Raw genomic sequence first — 25,227 nt, forward strand, 5'->3', positions numbered from 1 at the left:
TGAGAGTGGAAGGAGAAGAACCCCTCTGCTGAGTCTGCCAGGGACTAGACCACTGTACCGTTAGGATTAGGCTAAGGAGGTATTAAGATGTTCATATGTGACTCGATTCAAGAAACTAGGCGTATGTCACAAGTCACGACTTCACAGGAGATTTTCTTTAATCAAAATTGTGTTGTTTGGCAGAAATGCCTTCTGGAACATGTGAACTTTCATGTGCCTTAATATTAAACTTGTATGCCATCCGTAAATACGAATACAATTGTTTATAGGACACGGGTCAGTTATATGATAGGACAGCTGCAGTCGCTAGCTGCAGAGAACTGAAAAGAGGAGCGACCCAGGGATGTGTGTGCTTTGGGGACCTTTAACAGAATGTGACTGGCAGAATGGGTGTTGTATTTGGAGGATGAGGGCTGCAGTAGATAGGGGGGAGTGAGGCCTACGAGGGATTTATAAATTAGCATCAACCAGTGGGTCCTGCGACGGGTATACATAAATGACCAGTTTACAGAGGAGTATAGAGTGAAGTGATGTGTCCTATAAGGAGCATTGGTGGCAAATCTGATGGCCGAATGGTAAAGTACATCTAGCCACTCGAGAGCACCCTTACCTGCCTATATAAATGATGTCTCCGTAATCTAGCATGGGTAGGATCTGAATCAGGGTTAGTTTGGCAGCTGGGGTGAAAGAGGAGCGATTACGATAGAGGAAACCAAGTCTAGATTTAACTTTAGCCTGCAGCTTTGATATGTGCTGAGAGGACAGTCTACCGTCTAGCCATACTCCCAAGTACTCGTATGAGGTGACTACCTCAAGCTCTAAACCCTCAGAGGTAGTAATCACACCTGTGGGGAGAGGGGCATTCTTCTTACCAAACCACATGACCTTTGTTTTGGAGGTGTTCAGAACAAGGTTAAGGGCAGAGAAAGCTTGTTGGACACTAAGAAAGCTTTGTTGTAGAGCGTTTAACACAACATCCGGAGAGGGGCCAGCTGAGTATAAGACTGTATCATCTGCATATAAATGGATGAGAGAGCTTCCTGGGCTTCCCTTTGTAGTTTGTAATGGTTTGCAGGCCCTGCCACATCCGACAAGTCTCAGAGCCGGTGTAGTACGATTCGATCTTAGTCCTGTATTGACGCTTTGCCTGCTTGATGGTTCGTCGGAGGGCATAGCGGGATTTCTTATAACCTTCCAGGTTAGAGTCCCGCTCCTTCAAAGCGGCAGCTCTAGCATTTTGCTCAGAGCGGATGTTGCCTGTAATCCATGGCTTCTGGTTAGGGTATGTACGTACAGTCACTGTGGCGACGACGTCATCGATGCACTTATTGATGAAGCCAATGACTGAGGTGGTGTACTCCTCAATGCCATCGGAAGAATCCCTGAACATATTCCAGACTGTGCTAGTAAAACAGTCCTGTAGTTTAGCATCTGCTTCATTTGACCACTTTTTTATTGATCGAGTCACTGGTGCTTCCTGCTTTCATTTTTGCTTGTAAACAGGAATCAGGAGGATAGAATTATGGTCAGATTTGCCAAATGGAGGGTGAGGGACGTGTCTCTGTGTGTGGAGTAAAGGTGGTCCAGAGGTTTTTCCCTCTGGTTGAACATTTCACATGCTGATAGAAATTAGGTAAGACCGATTTAAGTTTCCCTGCATTAAAGTCCCCGGCCACTAGGAGCGCCGCCTCTGGATGAGCGTTTTCCTGTTTGCATATGACCGTATACAGCTCATTGAGTGCGGTCTTAGTGCCAGCATCTGTCTGTGGTGGTATGTAGACAGCTATGAAAAATACAGATGAAAACTCTCTAGGTAGATAGTGTGGTCTTCAGCTTATCATGAGATACTCTACCTCAGGCAAGCAAAACCTCGAGACTTCCTTAGATATCGTGCACCAGCTGTTATTTACAAAAATACATAGTCCGCCGCCCCTTGTCTTACCAGACGCCGCTGTTCTATCCTGCCGATACAGCGTATAACCAGCCAGCTGTATGTTGATAATGTCTTCGTTCAGCCACGACTCCGTGAAGCATAATATATTACAGTTTTGAATGTCTCATTGGTAGTATAATCTTCCGTATAGGTCATCGATTTTATTTTCCTGTACAGACCTCATCCAGAGATCTGATGACAGACTGTACAGACCTCATCCAGATATCTTATGACAACTGTACAGACCTCATCCAGATATCTTATGACAGACTGTACAGACCTCATCCAGATATCTTATGACAGACTGTACAGACCTCATCCAGATATCTTATGACAGACTGTACAGACCTCATGCAGAGATCTTATGACAGACTGTACAGACCTCATCCAGAGATCTGATGACAGACTGTACAGACCTCATCCAGAGATCTTATGACAGACTGTACAGACCTCATCCAGATATCTTATGACAACTGTACAGACCTCATCCAGATATCTTATGACAACTGTACAGACCTCATCCAGATATCTTATGACAACTGTACAGACCTCATCCAGATATCTGATGACAGACTGTACAGACCTCATCCAGAGATCTGATGACAGACTGTACAGACCTCATCCAGATATCTTATGACAGACTGTACAGACCTCATCCAGATATCTTATGACAGACTGTACAGACCTCATCCAGAGATCTGATGACAGACTGTACAGACCTCATCCAGATATCTTATGACAACTGTACAGACCTCATCCAGAGATCTGATGACAGACTGTACAGACCTCATCCAGATATCTTATGACAACTGTACAGACCTCATCCAGATATCTTATGACAACTGTACAGACCTCATCCAGATATCTTATGACAACTGTACAGACCTCATCCAGATATCTTATGACAGACTGTACAGACCTCATCCAGATATCTTCTGACAACTGTACAGACCTCATCCAGATATCTTCTGACAACTGTACAGACCTCATCCAGATATCTTATGACAACTGTACAGACCTCATCCAGATATCTTATGACAACTGTACAGACCTCATCCAGATATCTTATGACAACTGTACAGACCTCATCCAGATATCTTATGACAGACTGTACAGACCTCATCCAGAGATCTGATGACAGACTGTACAGACCTCATCCAGATATCTTATGACAGACTGTACAGACCTCATCCAGATATCTTATGACAGACTGTACAGACCTCATCCAGAGATCTGATGACAGACTGTACAGACCTCATCCAGAGATCTGATGACAGACTGTACAGACCTCATCCAGAGATCTGATGACAGACTGTACAGACCTCATCCAGAGATCTGATGACAGACTGTACAGACCTCATCCAGAGATCTGATGACAGACTGTACAGACCTCATCCAGAGATCTGATGACAGACTGTACAGACCTCATCCAGAGATCTTATGACAGACTGTACAGACCTCATCCAGATATCTTATGACAACTGTACAGATCTCATCCAGATATCTTATGACAGACTGTACAGACCTCATCCAGATATATTATGACAGACTGTACAGACCTCATCCAGAGATCTGATGACAGACTGTACAGACCTCATCCAGAGATCTGATGACAGACTGTACAGACCTCATCCAGAGATCTTATGACAGACTGTACAGACCTCATCCAGAGATCTGATGACAGACTGTACAGACCTCATCCAGAGATCTGATGACAGACTGTACAGACCTCATCCAGAGATCTTATGACAGACTGTACAGACCTCATCCAGAGATCTTATGACAGACTGTACAGACCACATCCAGAGATCTTATGACAGACTGTACAGACCTCATCCAGAGATCTGATGACAGACTGTACAGACCTCATCCAGAGATCTGATGACAGACTGTACAGACCTCATCCAGAGATCTGATGACAGACTGTACAGACCTCATCCAGAGATCTGATGACAGACTGTACAGACCTCATCCAGAGATCTGATGACAGACTGTACAGACCTCATCCAGAGATCTTATGACAGACTGTACAGACCTCATCCAGAGATCTTATGACAGACTGTACAGACCACATCCAGAGATCTTATGACAGACTGTACAGACCTCATCCAGAGATCTGATGACAGACTGTACAGACCTCATCCAGAGATCTGATGACAGACTGTACAGACCTCATCCAGATATCTGATGACAGACTGTACAGACCTCATCCAGAGATCTTATGACAGACTGTACAGACCTCATCCAGAGATCTTATGACAGACTGTACAGACCTCATCCAGAGATCTGATGACAGACTGTACAGACCTCATCCAGAGATCTGATGACAGACTGTACAGACCTCATCCAGAGATCTGATGACAGACTGTACAGACCTCATCCAGATATCTTATGACAGACTGTACAGACCTCATCCAGATATCTTATGACAGACTGTACAGACCTCATCCAGAGCTCTTATGACAGACTGTACAGACCTCATCCAGAGCTCTTTGACTTCTGTCAGAAAGCCATCAGAAGACATCTGATGGCAAACATTTAGTAGTGAATTGCATACAAGAGTATAACTTCATCACCTCATGTGCACCGTACACAACAGACAGATAGAGAACTCTATGGTTCACCTGCTCCCGCTTTCTCCCGTTGTGCTATTTACAAACAACCACTGGCTGTTCATCATGTAAAATAATGTGACAGGTTGATCAGCTTTGTCTCCTAAGGTTTGCACAAGTTGACTGCAGATATTTACTTACAAAATTAGCTACCAATAATTAAATATATTGAAAAAATTTCAAGTCAATGATTGTGATGTTTTTTTGTCCAAATACCCCGATATACGGTATACCGCCCAAGCCTAGTTAGCACACAAATACTCTTAGTTAAACCTTAAGCTATCGTGCATGTGACGTAACATATCGCTCTGAGATCTAGATGTACTGTCATCTCCGACCATAAATGCCTTGACACACACACACACACACACACACACACACACACACACACACACACACACACACACACACACACACACACACACACACACACACACACACACACACACACACACACACACACACACACACACACACACACACACACACACACACACACACACACACCTTCGTCAGGGTCACTGGCTTGTAGGCGTGTCAGCAGGGCTTTGGGGGCGGCGTTCTCATAAATGTTGGCCAGGTATTGGCTGGAAAAAAAGGAGGGCGGGTTGTCGTTTACATCCAATAGCGTGACAGAGACCTCAGAGCGACAGAAGAGCCCGCCCCCGTCGGTTGCCTGGGCGATCAACTTGTAGCTGGAGGTCTTCTCACGGTCCATCACCGTCGCTGTCTTCATGTCACCTAGATAGCAGAAGAAGAAGAAGCTGTTTGTGCAAAAACTGCCACCAGTGTTTCCGTGTGTGTGTGTGTTCATACCAGTGTGTGTGTGCGTGCGTGTTCATACCAGTGTTTGCTCGCGTGTGTATGTTCATACCAGTGTTTGCGTGTGTGTGTGTGTGTGTTCATACCAGTGTTTGCGTGTGTGTGTGTGTGTGTGTTCATACCAGTGTGTGTGTGTGTGTGTGTGTGTGTGTGTGTGTGCGTGCGTGTTCATACCAGTGTTTGCGCGTGTGTGTGTGTGCGTGTTCATACCAGTGTGTGTGTGTGTGTGTGCGTGTGTTCATACCAGTGTTTGCGTCCATATAGAAGTCCTCTACTCCAATCCCAAACAGTGAGTACTGTATCTCAGCGCTGGTGCCTGTGTCTGGGTCGACTGCACCTACTTTCAGAACGCCCTGGTTAGGAGGCATGTCCTCAGGGAAGGTCACGCTGTAGACCGCCTAGGGAGATATGAACACACCCTGGTTAGGAGGCATGTCCTCAGGGAAGGTCACGCTGTAGACCGCCTAGGGAGATATGAACACATGGACAGGCACATACAAACACATTAACACAAGTATCATTAAACCCATATAGCCCCGAGGAGGAACCACCTGAAAACACAAACACATAAAACAACTCTGCCTTCCGCAATATTATCATGTCCTACAGTATACTGACTCCCCCTACTCCTACAGTATACTGACTCCCCCTACTCCTACAGTATACTGACTCCCCCTACTCCTACAGTATACTGACCTTCCCTGAAACATGACTCCCCCTACTCCTACAGTATACTGACTCCCCCTACTCCTACAGTATACTGACCTTCCCTGAAACATGACTCCCCCTACTCCTACAGTATACTGACTCCCCCTACTCCTACAGTATACTGACTCCCCCTACTCCTACAGTATACTGACCTTCCCTGAAACATGTCTCCCCCTACTCCTACAGTATACTGACCTTCCCTGAAACATGTCTCCCCCTACTCCTACAGTATACTGACCTTCCCTGAAACATGTCTCCCCCTACTCCTACAGTATACTGACCTTCCCTGAAACATGTCTCCCCCTACTCCTACAGTATACTGACCTTCCCTGAAACATGACTCCCCCTACTCCTACAGTATACTGACCTTCCCTGAAACATGTCTCCCCCTACTCCTACAGTATAATGACTCCCCCTACTCCTACAGTATAATGACTCCCCCTACTCCTACAGTATACTGACTCCTCCTACTTCATGTCTCCCCCTACTCCTACAGTATACTGACTCCCCCTGAAACATGACTCCCCCTACTCCTACAGTATACTGACTCCCCCTACTCCTACAGTATACTGCCTCCCCCTACTCCTACAGTATACTGTCTCCCCCTACTCCTACAGTATACTGTCTCCCCCTACTCCTACAGTATACTGACTCCCCCTGCTTCATGTCTCCCCCTACTCCTAAAGTATACTGTCTCCCCCTACTCCTACAGTATACTGACTCCCCCTACTCCTACAGTATACTGCCTCCCCCTGAAACATGACTCCCCCTACTCCTACAGTATACTGCCTCCCCCTGAAACATGACTCCCCCTACTCCTACAGTATACTGTCTCCCCCTTCTCCTACAGTATACTGACTCCCCCTACTCCTACAGTATACTGTCTCCCCCTGCTTCATGTCTCCCCCTACTCCTACAGTATACTGACTCCCCCTACTCCTACAGTATACTTACTCCCCCTACTCCTACAGTATAATGACTCCCCCTACTCCTACAGTATACTGTCTCCCCCTGCTTCATGTCTCCCCCGTCTCTTACAGTATACTGACTCCCCCTACTCCTACAGTATACTGACTCCCCCTACTCCTACAGTATACTGACTCCCCCTACTCCTACAGTATAATGTCTCCCCCTACTCCTACAGTATAATGACTCCCCCTGAAACATGACTCCCCCTACTCCTACAGTATAATGACTCCCCCTACTCCTACAGTATAATGACTCCCCCTACTCTTACAGTATACTGTCTCCCCCTGCTTCATGTCTCCCCCTACTCCTACAGTATAATGACTCCCCCTGAAACATGACTCCCCCTACTCCTACAGTATAATGACTCCCCCTACTCCTACAGTATAATGCCTCCCCCTACACCTACAGTATACCGACTCCCCCTGCTTCATGTCTCCTCCATACTCCTACAACATCTATTTCTACAATTATATCTGTTCTAGTTCTACACTGTGACCCCCTGACCTCTGACCTGGTTGCAGACAGGTGCGTTGTCATTGGCGTCCATGACAGTGACCTCCACGGCGGTACGGGTGATGTAGAGGCCGTCGCTAGCGGTGATGTTGAGTAGATAGAAGTCCTGTTTTTCCCTGTCCAGCTGACCGCGCACCACCACCATCCATTCACCCTGGACCAGCGCTATACTGAACACTCCCCCTGGGTTACCACCTGTAGCGAGAGGAGAGGCTAGACATTCACACAGACATACACACACACAAACTCAGCTGTCTCCATCGTCCTTTGTGCTTGGTACTGACTAACTAACTAACTCATTAACTTGGTAACTAAGGAACTAACTAACTAGCCAACAACTAACCAACCAACCAACCAACCAACTAACTAACTAACTAACTAACTAGATAACTAGCTAACCAACATACTAACTAACTAACTAACTAACTATCTAGCTAACTAACATACAATAACATAACATACTAACTAACTAACCAACATACTAACTAACTAGCTAACATACACTAACATACTAACTAACTAACTAACTAACTAACTAACTAACTAACTAACTAACTAACCAACATACTAACTGACTAACCAACATACTAACTAGGTAACTAGCTAACATACGCACTGACTAATCAACATACTAAACAAGAAAACTAACCAACATACTAACCAGCATACTAACTAACTAACTAACCAACATACAATCTATCTAACTAACACCCTTACTAACTAACTAATGAACTAACTACCTAACTAGCTAGTGAACTAACTAACTAACTAGCTAACTAACTAACATACACTAACTAAACAACACACTAACTAATTAACCAACCAACCAACCAACCAACTAACCACCCAACCAACACACCAACTAACCAAAATACTAACAAAAGAATTACTAACTAGCTAACTAAGCAACATAGTAAATCAATAACATAATAAATAGCCAACTAATTAACCAACATACTAACTAGCTAGCTAACATACTAACTAACACACTAACATAATAACTAGATAACTAACATACTAACTAACACACTAACATAATAACTAGATAACTAACATACTAACTAACACACTAACATAATAACTAGATAACTAACACACTAACATAATAACTAGATAACTAACATACTAACTAACACTAACATAATACATAGATAACTAACATACTAACTAACTATCTATCATTCACTGGACCAAAATATAAACGCAACATGCAACAATTTCAATGTTTTTACTGAGTTACAGTTCATATAATGAAATCAGTCAATTTAAATAATAATCTATGGATTTCACATGACTGGGAATACAGATATGCATCTGGTGTGATCATTATTTGCCTCATGCAGCGCAACACATCTCTTTCACATAGAGTTGATCAGGCTGTTGATTGTGGCCTGTGGAATGTTGTCCCACTCCTCTTCAATGGCTGTGCGAAGTTGCTGGATATTGGCGGGAACTGGAAAACGGTGTCGTACACATCGATCCAGAGCATCCCAAACATGCTCAATGGGTGACATGTCTGATGAGTATGCAGGCCATGGAAGAACTGGGACATTTTCAGCTTCCAGGAATAGTGTACATATCCTTGTGACATGGGGCTGTGTATTATCATGCTGAAACATGAGGTGATGGAGGTGGATGTATGGCACGACAATGGGCCTCAGGATCTCGTCACTGTATTTCTGTGCATTCAAATTGCCATCTATAAAATGCAATTGTGTTTGTTGTCCATAGTTTATGCCTGCCCAAACGATAACCCCACTGCCACCATAGGGCACTCTGTTCACAACAGCAAACCGCTCGCCGACACGATGCCATCTGCCCGGTACAGTTGAAACCAGGAGTCATCCGTGAAGAGCACACTTCTCCAGCGTGCCAGTGGCCATCGAAGGTGAGCATTTTCCCACTGAAGTCGGTTGCGACGCCAAACTGCAGTCAGGTCAAGACCCTGGTGAAGACAACGAGCAAGCAGGTGCGCTTCCCTGAAACGGTTTCTGACAGTTTGTGCATTCAATTCTCTTGCAACAGCTCTGGTGGACATTCCTGCAGTCAGCATGCCAATTGCACGCTCCCTCAATACTTGAGACATCTGTGGCATTGTGTTGTGTGACAAAACTGCACATTTTAGAGCTGCCTTTTATTGTCCCCAGCACAAGGTGCACATGTGTAATGATCATACAGTTTAATCAGCTTATTGATATGCCACACCTGTCAGGTGGATGGATTACCTTGGCAAAGGAGAAATGCCCACTAACAGGGATGTAAACAAATTTGTGCACCAAATTTGAGAGAAATAAGCTTTTTGTGTGAATGGAAAATTTCTGGGATATTTTATTTCAGCTCATGAAACATGGGACCAACACTTTACATGATGCGTTTATATTTTTCACGACTTCTACCAAAGTCGATGCCTCTCCTTGTTCGGGCGGTGTTCGGCGGTCGACGTCGCCGGTCTTCTAGCCATCGCCGATCCATTTTTCATTTTCCATTTGTTTTGTCTCGTTTTCCCACACAGCTGGTTCTCATTGTCCCTCATTATGTGTTGTGTATTTAACCCTCTGTTTCCCCCATGTCTTTGTGTGGTATTGTTTATCTGTTTTCATGTACGCGCACGTTAGGCTGGTTGCGCTGGGTTATGTTCAACCCGTATTTGTATTTCGTGTTCGTTTGTGCTGTGTGCTTTTGGTTCGCCAAATAAAAGGTTCCGTTTTGCTACCAAATATCTGCTCTCCTGCGCCTGGCTTCCTACAGCCCTTCACGCATACCTTGACAATATTTTAGTTCAGTCAACTAACTAAGTAAGTAAGTAAGTAAGTAAGCAACTAACTAACTAACTAACCTACATACTAACTAACCAACATATTAACTAACTAACTAACCAGTTGATATACTAACCTGTGGTAGCTGACCAGTTTGTTCTGATCACACACACACACACACATACAGTGCCTTGCAAAAGTATTCATCCCCCTTGGCGTTTTTCCTATTTTGTTGCTTTACAACCTGTAATTTAAATTGATTTTTCTTTGGATTTCATGTAATGGACAAACACAAAATAGTCGAAATTGGTGAAGTGAAAAAAGAAAAATGTAAAACTGAAAAGTGGTGCGTGCATATGTATTCACCCCCTTTGCTATGATGCCCCTAAATAAGATCTGGTGCAACCAATTACCTTCAGAAGTCACATAATTAGTTAAATAAAGTCCACCTGTGTGCAATCTAAGTGTCACATGATCTGTCACAGGATCTCAGTATATATACACCTGTTCTGAAAGGCCCCAGAGTCTGCAACACCACTAAGCAAGGGGCACCACCAAGCAAGCGGCACCATAAAGACCAAGGAGATCTGCAAACAGGTCAGGGACAAAGTTGTGGAGAAGTACAGATCAGGGTTGGGTTATAAAAAAATATCTGAAACTTTGAACATCCCACGGAGCACCATTAAATCCATTATTAAAAAATGGAAAGAATATGGCACCACAACAAACCTGCCAAGAGAGGGCCACCCACCAAACTCACAGACCAGGCAAGGAGGGCATTAATCAGAGAGGCAACAAAGAGACTAAAGATAACCCTGAAGGAGATGCAAAGCTCCACAGTGGAGATTGGAGTATCTGTCAATAGGACCACTTTAAGCCGTACACTCCACAGAGCTGGGCTTTACGGAGGAGTAGCCATAAAAAAATATAATAATAAGGAAACACGTTAGGTGTTCGCCAAAAGACATGTGGGAGACTCCACAAACATATGGAAGAAGGTACTCCAGTCAGATGAGACTAAAATTGAGCTTTTGGCCATCAAGGAAAATGCTATGTCTGGCGCAAACCCAACACCTCTCATCACCCCGAGAACAGCATCCCGATGAGAAACATCCCCACAGCATGATGCTGCCACCACCATCGGCAGGGAATGGGAAACTGGTCAGAATTGAAGTGCTAAATGGCGCTAAATACAGGGAAATTCTTGAGGGAAACCTGTTTCAGTCTTCCAGAGATTTGAGACTGGGACGGAGGTTCACCTTCCAGCAGGACAATGACCCTAAGCACACTGCTAAAGCAACACTCTAGTGGTTTAAGGGGAAACATTTAAATGTCTTGGAATGGCCTAGTCAAAGCCCAGACCTCAATCAAATTGAGAATCTGTGGTATGACTCAAAGATTGCTGTACACCAGCGGAACCCATCCAACTTGAAGGAGCTGGAGCAGTTTTGCCTTGAAGAATGGGCAAAAAATCCCAGTGGCTAGATGTGCCAAGCTTATAGAGACATACCCCAAGAGACTTGCAGCTGTAATTGCTGCAACAGGTGGCTCTACAAAGTATTGACTTGGGGGGTGAATAGTTATGCATGTTCAAGTTTTCCGTTTTTTTGTCTTATTTCTTGTTTGTTTCACACCAAAAAATATTGTGCGTCTTCAAAGTGGTAGGCATGTTGTGTAAATCAAATGTTACAACCCCCCCAAAATCTATTTTAATTCCAGGTTGTAAGGCAACAAAACAGAAAAAATGCCTACGGAGTTAATACCACGTTTAGACAGACAGACAGACAGACAGACACACTAAGCTGTTCTCCATCATCCTGGGTGCTTGGTAATAACTAACTAACCAACATCCTAACTAACTATCCAACATACTAACTATCCAACATACTAACTAACTATCCAACATACTAACTATCCAACATACTAACTATCCAACATACTAACTAACTATCCAACACACTAACTATCCAACACACTAACTATCCAACATACTAACTAACTATCCAACACACTAACTATCCAACATACTAACTATCCAACATACTAACAAACTATCCAACACACTAACTATCCAACACACTAACTATCCAACATACTAACTATCCAACATACTAACTAACTATCCAACACACTAACTATCCAACATACTAACTATCCAACATACTAACTAACTATCCAACATACTAACTATCCAACATACTAACTATCCAACATACTAACTAACTATCCAACACACTAACTATCCAACATACTAACTATCCAACATACTAACTAACTATCCAACACACTAACTATCCAACACACTAACTATCCAACACACTAACTATCCAACACACTAACTATCCAACATACTAACTATCCAACATACTAACTATCCAACATACTAACTATCCAACACACTAACTATCCAACATACTAACTATCCAACATAATAACTATCCAACATACTAACTATCCAACACACTAACTATCCAACATACTAACTATCCAACATACTAACTATCCAACATACTAACTATCCAACATACTAACTATCCAACACACTAACTATCCAACACACTAACTATCCAACACACTAACTATCCAACACACTAACTATCCAACATACTAACTATCCAACATACTAACTATCCAACATACTAACTATCCAACACACTAACTATCCAACATACTAACTATCCAACATACTAACTATCCAACATACTAACTATCCAACATACTAACTATCCAACATACTAACTATCCAACATACTAACTATCCAACATACTAACTATCCAACACACTAACTATCCAACGCACTAACTAACTATCCAACATACTAACTATCCAACATACTAACTATCCAACATACTAACTATCCAACATACTAACTATCCAACACACTAACTATCCAACACACTAACTAACTATCCAACACACTAACTATCTATCCAACATACTAACTATCCAACACACTAACTATCCAACACACTAACTATCCAACACACTAACTATCCAACATACTAACTATCCAACACACTAACTATCCAACATACTAACTATCCAACATACTAACTATCCAACACACTAACTATCCAACATACTAACTATCCAACACACTAACTATCCAACATACTAACTATCCAACATACTAACTATCCAACACACTAACTATCCAACACACTAACTATCCAACATACTAACTATCCAACACACTAACTATCCAACATACTAACTATCCAACACACTAACTATCCAACACACTAACTATCCAACATACTAACTATCAACACACTAACTATCCAACACACTAACTATCCAACATACTAACTATCCAACATACTAACTATCCAACACACTAACTATCCAACATACTAACTATCCAACACACTAACTATCCAACACACTAACTATCCAACATACTAACTAACTATCCAACACACTAACTATCCAACATACTAACTATCCAACATACTAACTAACTATCCAACATACTAACTATCCAACATACTAACTATCCAACATACTAACTAACTATCCAACACACTAACTATCCAACATACTAACTATCCAACATACTAACTAACTATCCGACACACTAACTATCCGACACACTAACTATCCAACACACTAACTATCCAACATACTAACTATCCAACATACTAACTATCCAACACACTAACTATCCAACATACTAACTATCCAACATAATAACTATCCAACATACTAACTATCCAACACACTAACTATCCAACATACTAACTATCCAACATACTAACTATCCAACATACTAACTATCCAACATACTAACTATCCAACACACTAACTATCCAACACACTAACCATCCAACACACTAACTATCCAACACACTAACTATCCAACATACTAACTATCCAACATACTAACTATCCAACATCCTAACTATCCAACACACTAACTATCCAACATACTAACTATCCAACATACTAACTATCCAACATACTAACTATCCAACATACTAACTATCCAACATACTAACTATCCAACATACTAACTATCCAACATACTAACTATCCAACACACTAACTATCCAACACACTAACTATCTATCCAACATACTAACTATCCAACATACTAACTATCCAACACACTAACTATCCAACACACTAACTATCCAACATACTAACTATCCAACACACTAACTATCCAACACACTAACTAACTATCCAACATACTAACTATCCAACATACTAACTATCCAACATACTAACTATCCAACATACTAACTATCCAACACACTAACTATCCAACACACTAACTATCTATCCAACATACTAACTATCCAACATACTAACTATCCAACACACTAACTATCCAACACACTAACTATCCAACATACTAACTATCCAACACACTAACTATCCAACATACTAACTATCCAACATACTAACTATCCAACACACTAACTATCCAACACACTAACTATCCAACATACTAACTATCCAACATACTAACTATCCAACACACTAACTATCCAACATACTAACTATCCAACACACTAACTATCCAACATACTAACTATCCAACACACTAACTATCCAACATACTAACTATCCAACATACTAACTATCCACCATACTAACTATCCAACACACTAACTATCCAACACACTAACTATCCAACATACTAACTATCCAACATACTAACTATCCAACACACTAACTATCCAACATACTAACTATCCAACACACTAACTATCCAACACACTAACTATCCAACATACTAACTATCCAACATACTAACTATCCAACACACTAACTATCCAACATACTAACTATCCAACATACTAACTATCCAACACACTAACTATCCAACACACTAACTATCCAACACACTAACTATCTATCCAACATACTAACTATCCAACACACTAACTATCCAACATACTAACTATCCAACACACTAACTATCCAACACACTAACTATCTATCCAACATACTAACTATCCAACACACTAACTATCTATCCAACACACTAACTATCCAACACACCAACTATCTATCCAACATACTAACTATCCAACACACTAACTATCCAACATACTAACTATCCAACACACTAACTATCCAACACACTAACTATCCAACATACTAACTATCCAACATACTAACTATCCAACACACTAACTATCCAACATACTAACTATCCAACACACTAACTATCCAACATACTAACTATCCAACACACTAACTATCCAACACACTAACTATCCAACACACTAACTATCCAACACACTAACTATCCAACACACTAACTAGCCAACACACTAACTAGCCAACACACTAACTATCCAACACACTAACTATCCAACACACTAACTATCCAACATACTAACTATCCAACATACTAACTATCCAACATACTAACTATCCAACATACTAACTATCCAACATACTAACTATCCAACATACTAACTATCCAACACACTAACTATCCAACATACTAACTATCCAACATACTAACTATCCAACACACTAACTATCCAACATACTAACTATCCAACACACTAACTATCCAACACACTAACTATCCAACATACTAACTATCCAACATACTAACTATCCAACATACTAACTATCCAACATACTAACTATCCAACACACTAACTATCCAACATACTAACTATCCAACATACTAACTATCCAACATACTAACTATCCAACATACTAACTATCCAACACACTAACTATCCAACACACTAACTATCCAACACACTAACTATCCAACACACTAACTATCCAACATACTAACTATCCAACATACTAACTATCCAACATGCTAACTATCCAACATACTAACTATCCAACATACTAACTATCCAACATACTAACTATCCAACACACTAACTATCCAACATACTAACTATCCAACATACTAACTATCCAACATACTAACTATCCAACACACTAACTATCCAACATACTAACTATCCAACATACTAACTATCCAACATACTAACTATCCAACATACTAACTATCCAACACACTAACTATCCAACATACTAACTATCCAACATACTAACTATCCAACATACTAACTATCCAACATACTAACTATCCAACATACTAACTATCCAACACACTAACTATCCAACATACTAACTATCCAACACACTAACTATCCAACACACTAACTATCCAACATACTAACTATCCAACATACTAACTATCCAACATACTAACTATCCAACACACTAACTATCCAACATACTAACTATCCAACATACTAACTATCCAACACACTAACTATCCAACATACTAACTATCCAACATACTAACTATCCAACATACTAACTATCCAACACACTAACTATCCAACATACTAACTATCCAACATACTAACTATCCAACACACTAACTATCCAACACACTAACTATCTATCCAACATATTAACTATCCAACACACTAACTATCCAACACACTAACTATCCAACACACCAACTATCTATCCAACATACTAACTATCCAACACACTAACTATCCAACATACTAACTATCCAAAACACTAACTATCCAACACACTAACTATCCAACATACTAACTATCCAACATACTAACTATCCAACACACTAACTATCCAACATACTAACTATCCAACACACTAACTATCCAACATACTAACTATCCAACACACTAACTATCCAACACACTAACTATCCAACACACTAACTATCCAACACACTAACTATCCAACACACTAACTATCCAACACACTAACTATCCAACACACTAACTATCCAACATACTAACTATCCAACATACTAACTATCCAACATACTAACTATCCAACATACTAACTATCCAACACACTAACTATCCAACATACTAACTATCCAACATACTAACTATCCAACACACTAACTATCCAACATACTAACTATCCAACATACTAACTATCCAACACACTAACTATCCAACACACTAACTATCCAACACACTAACTATCCAACATACTAACTATCCAACACACTAACTATCCAACATACTAACTATCCAACATACTAACTATCCAACATACTAACTATCCAACATACTAACTATCCAACACACTAACTATCCAACACACTAACTATCCAACACACTAACTATCCAACACACTAACTATCCAACATACTAACTATCCAACATGCTAACTATCCAACATGCTAACTATCCAACATACTAACTATCCAACATACTAACTATCCAACATACTAACTATCCAACACACTAACTATCCAACACACTAACTATCCAACATACTAACTATCCAACATACTAACTATCCAACACACTAACTATCCAACATACTAACTATCCAACATACTAACTATCCAACATACTAACTATCCAACACACTAACTATCCAACATACTAACTATCCAACATACTAACTATCCAACATACTAACTATCCAACATACTAACTATCCAACACACTAACTATCCAACACACTAACTATCCAACACACTAACTATCCAACACACTAACTATCCAACATACTAACTATCCAACATACTAACTATCCAACACACTAACTATCCAACACACTAACTATCCAACACACTAACTATCCAACATACTAACTATCCAACATACTAACTATCCAACACACTAACTATCCAACACACTAACTATCCAACATACTAACTATCCAACATACTAACTATCCAACATACTAACTATCCAACATACTAACTATCCAACATACTAACTATCCAACATACTAACTATCCAACACACTAACTATCCAACACACTAACTATCCAACATACTAACTATCCAACATACTAACTATCCAACACACTAACTATCCAACACACTAACTATCCAACATACTAACTATCCAACATACTAACTATACAACACACTAACTATCCAACACACTAACTATCCAACATACTAACTATCCAACATACTAACTATCCAACACACTAACTATCCAACATACTAACTATCCAACATACTAACTATCCAACATACTAACTATCCAACATACTAACTATCCAACATACTAACTATCCAACACACTAACTATCCAACATACTAACTATCCAACACACTAACTATCCAACACACTAACTATCCAACACACTAACTATCCAACACACTAACTATCCAACACACTAACTATCCAACACACTAACTATCCAACACACTAACTATCCAACACACTAACTATCCAACACACTAACTATCCAACATACTAACTATCCAACATACTAACTATCCAACATACTAACTATCCAACATACTAACTATCCAACACACTAACTATCCAACATACTAACTATCCAACATACTAACTATCCAACACACTAACTATCCAACATACTAACTATCCAACACACTAACTATCCAACACACTAACTATCCAACACACTAACTATCCAACACACTAACTATCCAACACACTAACTATCCAACATACTAACTATCCAACATACTAACTATCCAACATACTAACTATCCAACATACTAACTATCCAACACACTAACTATCCAACACACTAACTATCCAACACACTAACTATCCAACACACTAACTATCCAACATACTAACTATCCAACATGCTAACTATCCAACATGCTAACTATCCAACATACTAACTATCCAACATACTAACTATCCAACATACTAACTATCCAACACACTAACTATCCAACACACTAACTATCCAACATACTAACTATCCAACATACTAACTATCCAACACACTAACTATCCAACACACTAACTATCCAACATACTAACTATCCAACATACTAACTATCCAACACACTAACTATCCAACATACTAACTATCCAACATACTAACTATCCAACATACTAACTATCCAACATACTAACTATCCAACACACTAACTATCCAACACACTAACTATCCAACACACTAACTATCCAACACACTAACTATCCAACACACTAACTATCCAACATACTAACTATCCAACACACTAACTATCCAACACACTAACTATCCAACACACTAACTATCCAACATACTAACTATCCAACATACTAACTATCCAACACACTAACTATCCAACACACTAACTATCCAACACACTAACTATCCAACATACTAACTATCCAACATACTAACTATCCAACATACTAACTATCCAACATACTAACTATCCAACATACTAACTATCCAACACACTAACTATCCAACACACTAACTATCCAACATACTAACTATCCAACATACTAACTATCCAACACACTAACTATCCAACACACTAACTATCCAACATACTAACTATCCAACATACTAACTATACAACACACTAACTATCCAACACACTAACTATCCAACACACTAACTATCCAACATACTAACTATCCAACACACTAACTATCCAACATACTAACTATCCAACATACTAACTATCCAACATACTAACTATCCAACATACTAACTATCCAACACACTAACTATCCAACACACTAACTATCCAACACACTAACTATCCAACATACTAACTATCCAACACACTAACTATCCAACACACTAACTATCCAACATACTAACTATCCAACATACTAACTATCCAACATACTAACTATCCAACATACTAACTATCCAACATACTAACTATCCAACATACTAACTATCCAACACACTAACTATCCAACATACTAACTATCCAACACACTAACTATCCAACATACTAACTATCCAACACACTAACTATCCAACACACTAACTATCCAACATACTAACTATCCAACACACTAACTATCCAACACACTAACTATCCAACATACTAACTATCCAACATACTAACTATCCAACATACTAACTATCCAACATACTAACTATCCAACATACTAACTATCCAACACACTAACTATCCAACACACTAACTATCCAACACACTAACTATCCAACATACTAACTATCCAACACACTAACTATCCAACACACTAACTATCTATCCAACATACTAACTATCCAACATACTAACTATCCAACGTACTAACTATCCAACACACTAACTAACTATCCAACACACTAACTATCCAACACACTAACTATCTATCCAACATACTAACTATCCAACATACTAACTATCCAACATACTAACTATCCAACACACTAACTAACTATCCAACACACTAACTATCCAACACACTAACTATCCAACACACTAACTAACTATCCAACACACTAACTCTCCAACATACTAACTATCCAACATACTAACTATCCAACACACTAACTATCCAACATACTAACTATCCAACACACTAACTATCCAACACACTAACTATCTATCCAACATACTAACTATCCAACATACTAACTATCCAACGTACTAACTATCCAACACACTAACTAACTATCCAACACACTAACTATCCAACACACTAACTATCTATCCAACATACTAACTATGCAACATACTAACTATCCAACGTACTAACTATCCAACACACTAACTAACTATCCAACACACTAACTATCCAACACACTAACTATCCAACACACTAACTAACTATCCAACACACTAACTATCCAACATACTAACTATCCAACATACTAACTATCCAACATACTAACTATCCAACATACTAACTATCCAACATACTAACTATCCAACATACTAACTATCCAACATACTAACTATCCAACATACTAACTATCCAACACACTAACTATCCAACACACTAACTATCCAACACACTAACTATCCAACATACTAACTATCCAACACACTAACTAACTATCCAACATACTAACTATCCAACATACTAACTATCCAACATACTAACTATCCAACACACTAACTATCCAACATACTAACTATCCAACATACTAACTATCCAACACACTAACTATCCAACATACTAACTATCCAACATACTAACTATCCAACATACTAACTATCCAACATACTAACTATCCAACATACTAACTATCCAACATACTAACTATCCAACATACTAACTATCCAACATACTAACTATCCAACACACTAACTATCCAACACACTAACTATCCATCATACTAACTATCCAACACACTAACTATCCAACACACTAACTATCCAACATACTAACTATCCAACACACTAACTATCCAACATACTAACTATCCAACACACTAACTATCCAACATACTAACTATCCAACACACTAACTATCCAACATACTAACTATCCAACATACTAACTATCCAACACACTAACTATCCAACATACTAACTATCCAACACACTAACTATCCAACATACTAACTATCCAACACACTAACTATCCAACATACTAACTATCCAACACACTAACTATCCAACATACTAACTATCCAACATACTAACTATCCAACATGCTAACTATCCAACACACTAACTATCCAACACACTAACTATCCAACATACTAACTATCCAACATACTAACTATCCAACATACTAACTATCCAACATACTAACTATCCAACATACTAACTATCCAACATACTAACTATCCAACATACTAACTATCCAACATACTAACTATCCAACACACTAACTATCCAACATACTAACTATCCAACACACTAACTAACTATCCAACATACTAACTATCCAACATACTAACTATCCAACACACTAACTATCCAACATACTAACTATCCAACATACTAACTATCCAACACACTAACTATCCAACATACTAACTATCCAACATACTAACTATCCAACATACTAACTATCCAACATACTAACTATCCAACATACTAACTATCCAACATACTAACTATCCAACATACTAACTATCCAACACACTAACTATCCAACATACTAACTATCCAACACACTAACTATCCAACGTACTAACTATCCAACGTACTAACTATCCAACACACTAACTATCCAACATACTAACTATCCAACACACTAACTATCCAACATACTAACTATCCAACACACTAACTATCCAACACACTAACTATCCAACACACTAACTATCCAACATACTAACTATCCAACACACTAACTATCCAACATACTAACTATCCAACACACTAACTATCCAACATACTAACTATCCAACACACTAACTATCCAACATACTAACTATCCAACATACTAACTATCCAACATACTAACTATCCAACATACTAACTATCCAACATACTAACTATCCAACATACTAACTATCCAACATACTAACTATCCAACACACTAACTATCCAACACACTAACTATCCAACATACTAACTATCCAACACACTAACTAACTATCCAACATACTAACTATCCAACATACTAACTATCCAACATACTAACTATCCAACACACTAACTATCCAACATACTAACTATCCAACATACTAACTATCCAACACACTAACTATCCAACATACTAACTATCCAACATACTAACTATCCAACATACTAACTATCCAACATACTAACTATCCAACATACTAACTATCCAACATACTAACTATCCAACACACTAACTATCCAACATACTAACTATCCAACATACTAACTATCCAACATACTAACTATCCAACACACTAACTATCCAACACACTAACTATCCAACATACTAACTATCCAACATACTAACTATCCAACATACTAACTATCCAACATACTAACTATCCAACATACTAACTATCCAACATACTAACTATCCAACATACTAACTATCCAACATACTAACTATCCAACACACTAACTATCCAACACACTAACTATCCATCATACTAACTATCCAACACACTAACTATCCAACATACTAACTATCCAACATACTAACTATCCAACACACTAACTATCCAACATACTAACTATCCAACACACTAACTATCCAACATACTAACTATCCAACACACTAACTATCCAACACACTAACTATCCAACATACTAACTATCCAACACACTAACTATCCAACATACTAACTATCCAACACACTAACTATCCAACACACTAACTATCCAACATACTAACTATCCAACATACTAACTATCCAACATACTAACTATCCAACATACTAACTATCCAACATACTAACTATCCAACATACTAACTATCCAACACACTAACTATCCAACACACTAACTATCCAACACACTAACTAACTATCCAACACACTAACTAACTATCCAACATACTAACTATCCAACATACTAACTATCCAACATACTAACTATCCAACACACTAACTATCCAACACACTAACTATCCAACATACTAACTATCCAACACACTAACTATCCAACATACTAACTATCCAACATACTAACTATCCAACATACTAACTATCCAACATACTAACTATCCAACATACTAACTATCCAACATACTAACTATCCAACATACTAACTATCCAACATACTAACTATCCAACACACTAACTATCCAACACACTAACTATCCATCATACTAACTATCCAACACACTAACTATCCAACATACTAACTATCCAACATACTAACTATCCAACACACTAACTATCCAACATACTAACTATCCAACACACTAACTATCCAACATACTAACTATCCAACACACTAACTATCCAACATACTAACTATCCAACATACTAACTATCCAACACACTAACTATCCAACATACTAACTATCCAACACACTAACTATCCAACATACTAACTATCCAACACACTAACTATCCAACATACTAACTATCCAACACACTAACTATCCAACATACTAACTATCCAACATACTAACTATCCAACATACTAACTATCCAACATGCTAACTATCCAACACACTAACTATCCAACACACTAACTATCCAACATACTAACTATCCAACATACTAACTATCCAACATACTAACTATCCAACATACTAACTATCCAACATACTAACTATCCAACATACTAACTATCCAACACACTAACTATCCAACACACTAACTATCCAACACACTAACTAACTATCGAACATACTAACTATCCAACATACTAACTATCCAACATACTAACTATCCAACACACTAACTATCCAACATACTAACTATCCAACATACTAACTATCCAACACACTAACTATCCAACATACTAACTATCCAACATACTAACTATCCAACATACTAACTATCCAACATACTAACTATCCAACATACTAACTATCCAACATACTAACTATCCAACATACTAACTATCCAACATACTAACTATCCAACACACTAACTATCCAACATACTAACTATCCAACACACTAACTATCCAACGTACTAACTATCCAACGTACTAACTATCCAACACACTAACTATCCAACATACTAACTATCCAACATACTAACTATCCAACACACTAACTATCCAACATACTAACTATCCAACACACTAACTATCCATCATACTAACTATCCAACATACTAACTATCCAACATACTAACTATCCAACACACTAACTATCCAACATACTAACTATCCAACACACTAACTATCCAACACACTAACTATCCAACATACTAACTATCCAACACACTAACTATCCAACATACTAACTATCCAACACACTAACTATCCAACATACTAACTATCCAACACACTAACTATCCAACACACTAACTATCCAACATACTAACTATCCAACACACTAACTATCCAACATACTAACTATCCAACATACTAACTATCCAACATACTAACTATCCAACATACTAACTATCCAACACACTAACTATCCAACATACTAACTATCCAACATACTAACTATCCAACATACTAACTATCCAACATACTAACTATCCAACATACTAACTATCCAACATACTAACTATCCAACATACTAACTATCCAACATACTAACTATCCAACACACTAACTATCCAACATACTAACTATCCAACATACTAACTATCCAACATACTAACTATCCAACATACTAACTATCCAACACACTAACTATCCAACATACTAACTATCCAACACACTAA

General features: G+C 38.9%; 1 protein-coding gene across 1 annotated transcript in view; it reads right to left on the reverse strand.

Moving 5' to 3' along the window:
* Window positions 1–25,227, reverse strand: part of LOC139551917 (protocadherin Fat 3) — a gene marked incomplete at its 3' end in the record, with an annotated part of 293,271 nt that overhangs the window by 67,454 nt on the left and 200,590 nt on the right. The window contains exons 48-50 of the mRNA XM_071363255.1: window positions 7,556–7,752; window positions 5,612–5,765; window positions 5,053–5,286 (exon numbers count right to left, since the gene is read on the reverse strand). Coding sequence (XP_071219356.1) covers window positions 5,053–5,286; window positions 5,612–5,765; window positions 7,556–7,752 — 585 coding nt within the window. The remainder of the gene's footprint in view (window positions 1–5,052; window positions 5,287–5,611; window positions 5,766–7,555; window positions 7,753–25,227) is intronic.

This window comes from Salvelinus alpinus, chromosome 24, assembly GCF_045679555.1.
Source record: "Salvelinus alpinus chromosome 24, SLU_Salpinus.1, whole genome shotgun sequence".
NCBI classification, from domain to species: Eukaryota; Metazoa; Chordata; class Actinopteri; order Salmoniformes; family Salmonidae; genus Salvelinus; species Salvelinus alpinus.